Below are 6,175 nucleotides of genomic sequence, written 5' to 3'. Positions count from 1 at the left end.
TAGTAGAGACGGGGTTTCACCATGTTGACCAGGATGGTCTCGATCTCTTGACCTTGTGATCCACCCGCCTCGGCCTCCCAAAGTGCTGGGATTACAGGCTTGAGCCACCGCGCCCGGCCAATTCACACATTTTGAAAGCAAATGTTAGGAAGGTCATGCTCAACTGGGCTATGCTTTCTATAATTGTAGCACGTAGGATTCTAGATTGGAATTGTCCAGGTGCTTGTCTGTCTCCCTCACAAGCTTGTAATTGTGAGAGCAGGCACTCTGTCTGTCCCATTCACCAGCGCAGTGCACAATGCCTGGTATATAGTAGGCATTTCATTAAATGTTGACTGAAAGAGCTGAATATTGTTTTTCCTCTTGCTGTCTCTTGGCGTTGGCATCAGGGCTAAAAAAGGAATTCTTTCAAGTGAGAGCAGGTTGGGTAGAGCTGATGGACTCTACCCAAGGATGACGGGGCAATTACCCCATGTCTGTGGTAACTCCCGCCTGCCCACCCCTCAGCCAGTCTCCCCTGCGCACACTCACCGTGGTGTGTCCATCCTCATCATACTGCCGCAGCTGCCCCAGAAACTCCAGGTGCTTCTTTTCCTCCTCCAGCTGAGCCACGGCCTGTTCACTGCGCTGTAGCCGCTGCTGGGTGCCAGCCAGCTCATCCCGCAGCCACTGGTTCTCCTGGCATAGCCGCCGCACCTGAGCCCGCAGCTTCTGTTTCTCCGACTCCACTGTGGTCAGATGGCTAGCTAGAGCCAGCATCACCTAGATGGGCACATACCCTGAGCTCCAGATTCTGGGTGGGAGTATTCAGGTACAGGTGGAAGAGGAGCTTACTGGAGGTGGCAAGACTGGCAGGGGCACAGAGGAGCCAGAAGGTGAGCATGTAGCAATGGCTCTACCTTCAAAACATACCCTGAATCCAATTTCCCACCACCTCTACTGCCATTACCCTAGGCCAAGCCACTATCAATTCCCACCCAAATTATAGTAGCTTCCTCACTGACCTCCTGGTTTCTGCCCTTGTTCCCCTGTTGTCTATTCGTAACTCAGCAGCCAGATGATGCCAAGTTAGACCACATCACTCCTCTTCTAAAAACATTCCAATAGTTTCCGTCTCACTCAAAGTAAAATCGGGGTTGGGTGCGGTAGCTCATGCCTATAATCCCAGCACTTTGGGTTGCAGAGGCAGGTGGATCACGAGGTCAGGAGTTCAAGACCAGCCGGGCCAACTTGGTGAAACCCCTGCATCTTTGTATTTGTAAAAATACAAAAAATTAGCCAGGCATGGTGATGCATGCCTGTAGTCCCAGTCTACTCAGGAAGCTGGGGCAGGAGAATTACTTGAACCCGGCAGGAGAATTGCTTGAACTCGGCAGGCAGAGGTTGCAGTGAGCTGAGATCATGCCACTCCAGCCTGGGCGACAGTGGGAGACTCCATTTCAAAAAAAAAGTAAAATCAAAGTCCACAGGATGGCCTACAAGTTCCACATGATCTATCTCCCTCCTCTCCCACCCTATTACTCCTCAGACTTAATTTTCTACTTTGCTTCTCCTCATCCACTCTACTGCAGGCATACTGGCCCCTTGCTATTCACTGACCTGACCAGGCAGACTTCCATTCAGGGCCTCTGTACTTGCTGCTGTCTCTGCTTAGGACACCCTTCCCCTGTTTATGGCATGACTCATTCCCTCACCTTCAAATCTTTGTCAAAATGTCACCTTTTCAGTAAGGCCTTTTTTGACCACCCTATCTAAAATTATACCCTGTCTCTATAGTCTCTAGTTTCCTTCCCCGCTTTATTTTTATCCTTTTATCCTTAGCAATTATCACTCTGGCACACCAAATGTATTTATATACTGTTTGTCTTCCCCAGCTAGAAGGTAAGCTCCAAGATGCCAAAGATTTTTACAGTTTTGTTCAATGATCTATCTCTTCAGTACCCAAAAGCAGTCTGGCACACAGTAGGGACTCAGTACGTATTTAATGAATGAATGCAAACATCTAGGGCGAGGTGATCCCAAGCAACCCCAAACCTCCAGTCAGATGACTGCTCCTCCATCCACCCTGGACCACTTGGGGCCACCCTTGCCCTCTCACCTGGGCCTCACTCAGCCCGAGCTCAATGTTTTCCATAGAACGGCGAAGCTGCCGGGCCTTCTCATGCACCAGCCCCTCCTCATGGTCTCCCTGCAGACACTCAATGGTCTGGGACAGGCTTTGCAGCACAGCCTGGTGTTCACTGTGTAGGGCCTCTAGCCCCTGGCTCACCAGCCGTGTGCTGCCCAGGATCTCCTCTTGGCTGAGCCGGTGCCCAGTAGGCTCATCTCGCTGCCCCAACACCAGGCCTGACATCCTGGCCAGGGGTCCTTGCCTGGCCTAGGAAGAAACAACAGAGTTCGGCTGGCGTAAAGATGAGACAGAGAAGCTGAGCAACTTTCTTAGAAGGTGGTAAGAATCCAAGTAAAGGGACAAAAGTAAGAGTGACCCTGTGGCTTAGTTGGAGAGAGAGAGTGACCAGCAGGGAGGGAGCCTAGATCACTAAACTCAAAGCTAAGGTTGTCGGCAAAGAGAGAGGGAGATGAATTGACTTAAATAAAGAAAGACTGTAGCAGGAACAAAGGTGCTTAGAACTAGCAGAAGGATTTAGGACTTAGGAAGACAACAGAAAAGCAGTCAGACAGAGAGCCTGGGTTAGGAAAAGGAATCAGGGGATGAGAGACAGCAGCCAGGGGATCACAGAGGGACTGTGGGAGAGCTGCAAAAGGAACATGGTTGAAGTGGGAGATATGCAGAAAACAATGCAGGAGTTTAGAAAAAAGGGAAGGAATCTCTGCAAAATTAAATCAGGGAAGAAAGGGAAAAGAAGAAAACAGGAAAATTCCCTGCAGGATCCACATTAGAGGGTCCAAGAAAACTCAAGGCCTTCAGGCTGCGTCACCTGCAGAACTGTCCAGCATCTCCAAACCTGGTCAGCCCTGCATCTTTTCCCGCTAACCTTCAACCCATACTTCCCACCCCCCAGGACTGAGACTGTGTTCCCACTTCCTCAGAAGGGTCTTGTTTCTAATCTTTGAAGTCATCTTACCTGTGTACAGACCACAGCCCCTGGCTGCGGGACTCAGGCCGGAGCCCGGAAAAAACTCTGTTCAGCGGCCAGAGTCAGAAAGATCTGCCCTGCCCAAAGTCCAGAAGTCCAGCGTTCCCACCCCTTCTCTCACCACTTCACAGCTACCCAGAGGACCTGGCACAGAGCCCCACCCAGGACAAATACCCTCCCTTCCTCCCTCCCTCCCTCTACCTACAGGTCTTCAAAGACGCCCAATTCCCTTCTCCTTCCCCATGCCAGCCTTCCTAACCGCAGGCCTGGGGAGCTACAGTCTCCCACGAAGAGAGTGAGAGAGACTTAATCAGAGACCTACAGCATGAGGCTTGTCTGGGAAAGGGGAGGGAGGAACACCTGGTCACTCCAAACCCAGTCACTTCCATGGCTTTGTCTCTGTCACGGTCACCTACAAACAGGCTCTGAGGGGAATCACCGTAGGCTGCCTCCCTAATGCCCGATGATGCAGGGAAGAATGGGAGGTCTGCTGAGCGGCTGCGGGGTCGCAGGGAACCGCGGCGCTAGAGTGGGTCTCCCGGACTTGGGAACGCAGAAGAGGAATGCCTCGGGCAGTCGACCTGACCTGGGGTGTTGAGAGAGTGAGATGGGCGGGGGCAGGAGGGGGGAGGTGTGGATGGACGACTGAGGTCCGCGGCTCCAGCGAGGACCAGGAGGCCGAACGACCCCGAGGTCACTGAGTCAGCCGGTGGCGCAGGGGGCGGGGCAGGCTGTCTGTCTGTCTGTCTGGACGCCGAGGGGCGGGGAAGAATCGCGAAGGGCGGAGTTTTTGAGTCCGGAGTTTTGTAAGGTTGGTTGAAGGGGTTTGCTCATCTTTCTGGGAGTGCGAGAATAAAAGATGGCAGAGACTTTAACCTTCAGCCCCAGAGGTACTGAAGACTCACCTGCAATCTACCGGTCTGGCTGCCGCTCTTGCCGGTACTGCCCCTTTAAATCCATGATGGCTGCCGCTCGAGGCAATTGTTTTGACGGGTCTAAGGGGAGGGACCCTTTTCCTAGTCACGCGACATTAGAGCTGCCCGCGGATTGGCTGTTATCGCGTTCAGCTAGAAAGGAGGTGTGTATCCAGCTTGGGCTTCAGTTTTCTGCCCGCCTCCTTTTACGTTATTGCGGAGCGACGTTGCCGGACAGTTAACGTCATCTAGGAGCGCCGAGCAGCTTCGCTGAAAGTAAGGGTGTCGTGCTGAGCCCTAGCTAACCGGATGGCCCTGTGGGCACTGACCCGCGCTCTGCGCTCTCTGAGCCTGTCGCCCCTGACCGTCGCCGCGCCTGTCCCAAGTCTGTTCCCCGCCGCCCAGGTAATCCACCTTACCCGGGAAGAAGGCTGGTTCCATTCGGGCTGCCGGAGATGGGGTTTGCGGGGATGCGAAACGTGGGGTGCGAGGCTGGTCAGGAGTCACGCAGGTCCGTGACTTTGGATAAGACACACTCTCAGCCTCATCTTTCTCCTCTACAGATGTTACTATCTTATAGGGCTAAATTCTTCAGACAAGATACTTAAGGTGAAAGTGCTTTGGAGATCACCGGTTGCACAGGTTTCAGTAATAACTAACATTTACCGAGTGCTTATGATAAGCCAGGTAATAGACGTTTCAAATAAATGAGCTCCTTTCAAACACTCTATAAGGCAGTTATTATTCCCATTTTATAAATGAGAAAATTGATAAGAAGTCCAAGGTCACACACCAACTATCAGAATTAACTGCCTGGCTTTCAGAACCTGTGCTCTTAACCATTATGATATGATACCTGCAAGGATGAGTTACTGCTGAGGTTAGAGAATGCAGAGCAAGATACCAAGAACAGTGGTCTTAGGGGAAGGTATCTTGAGGTCCTAGTAGGTGACTGGTGAGTCGCACAAAAGAGAAGTTGTAAGTCTTGCCCCTCTGGAGCTCTCAGGCTGATTATGGTAGAGTTTGGCAGATGCATATTTAAAATTCAAATCCAAACCAACCTACTCTGAAATACTGGGAATACAGCAAGGAACAAGAGCAAAATGATCCCCCCTCCCACCTTCACATGTGAAAAAGTCCCAGAAACATAATGCAGAGGGCAAAAGGAATTGACACTGATGGTGGTACATGGATGTGTGGATGTTACCAGCTCTGAAGAACAGGATTGTTTAGAGAAGAACAGATTCCTGGAGATAGAGAGTTGTGAGCCAGATTTGGAAGGAGATGACCAAGGGGAAAACATTACTGTGTGAGCTGTGATGGGTGATGTTTTTGGATGGCTGGTTTGGGACACATCCTGGAGGAAGTGGGCTACAAGCTAAAATTCATCTATGTACTCTGCCTTAGTTCTCTGATGCTTTGCCTTCAACTAGCTTTCAAATGAAAGATGTCTCTTTATCCCCAGATGACGGACAGTGCCCTCCTCCAACAGCCCTCTGTCTTGATGTTGCTCCCCTGCCGCCCAATCCTTACTTCTGTGGCCCTTAATGCCAACTTTGTGTCCTGGAAGAGTCGTACCAAGTACACCATTACACCAGTGAAGATGAGGAAGTCTGGGGGCCGAGACCACACAGGTGGGAACAAGTACAAGGGGATTTAAGCAGTCAAAGGGAAAAACATGTTAAGACCCAAGACCTGTATATTGACACACTTGTACTTTGTAAGGCTGAAGAACAAAGTTAAAAAGCACTTATTTGGCTCCTTTTACATGTAGTATGTGCACAGGAACCAGAAAGTAGAATACAAAGCAATAAATAAAACTGGTCTGTGCTTCTAAAGACAATTTGGGTAATTGAGAAAAAATGGGCCATACACAGGAAGTACCATGACATTTTCCTTCACACCCTTCAAAAATTTATAACAGGCCAGTAAGCACTTTGGGAGGCCGAAGTGGGTAGATCACCTGAGGTCACAAGTTTAAGACCAGGCTGGACAACATGGCGAAACTCCATCTCTACTAAAAATATAAAAATTGGCTGGGTGCAGTGGGTCACACCTGTAATCCTAGCACTCTGGGAGGCCAAAGTGGGCAGATCACTTGATGCCAGGAATTCAAGACCAGCCTGGCCAAAATGGCCAAACTCTGTTTCTACTAAAAATACA

At 50.6% G+C, this 6,175-nt stretch overlaps 2 protein-coding genes across 10 annotated transcripts in view; one reads left to right on the top strand and one right to left on the bottom strand.

Annotated features, from left to right (window-relative positions):
- KLC4 (kinesin light chain 4) overlaps nt 1-4,095 on the bottom strand; it is a 16,500-nt gene extending 12,405 nt beyond the window's left edge. The window contains exons 1-3 of one of the 4 annotated variants that reach the window (XM_017547328.1): nt 4,004-4,095; nt 2,099-2,377; nt 532-762 (exon numbers count right to left, since the gene is read on the bottom strand). In XM_017547328.1, coding sequence (XP_017402817.1) covers nt 532-762; nt 2,099-2,353 — 486 coding nt within the window. In that variant the 5' untranslated portion in view covers nt 2,354-2,377; nt 4,004-4,095. Of the gene's footprint in view, nt 1-531; nt 763-2,098; nt 2,378-3,086; nt 3,176-3,510; nt 3,798-4,003 lie in introns of those variants that run through there. The other 3 variants (XM_017547329.2, XM_017547330.2, XM_017547327.2) reach the window with 3 other exon arrangements.
- The window catches only part of MRPL2 (mitochondrial ribosomal protein L2), a 6,212-nt gene continuing 3,580 nt past the window's right edge, over nt 3,544-6,175 (top strand). Inside the window, exons 1-2 of one of the 6 annotated variants that reach the window (XM_017547335.2) lie at nt 3,544-3,627; nt 5,478-5,646. In XM_017547335.2, the coding sequence (XP_017402824.1) occupies nt 3,562-3,627; nt 5,478-5,646 (235 nt within the window). In that variant the 5' untranslated portion in view covers nt 3,544-3,561. The other 5 variants (XM_037745311.1, XM_037745312.1, XM_017547331.2 and 2 more) reach the window with 5 other exon arrangements.

The sequence above is a fragment of the Cebus imitator genome, unplaced genomic scaffold (genome assembly GCF_001604975.1).
Source record: "Cebus imitator isolate Cc_AM_T3 unplaced genomic scaffold, Cebus_imitator-1.0 Scaffold197, whole genome shotgun sequence".
NCBI classification, from domain to species: Eukaryota; Metazoa; Chordata; class Mammalia; order Primates; family Cebidae; genus Cebus; species Cebus imitator.
The sequence above is the reverse complement of the archived record's forward strand: the minus strand, read 5'-3'. Positions and strand labels throughout refer to the sequence as shown.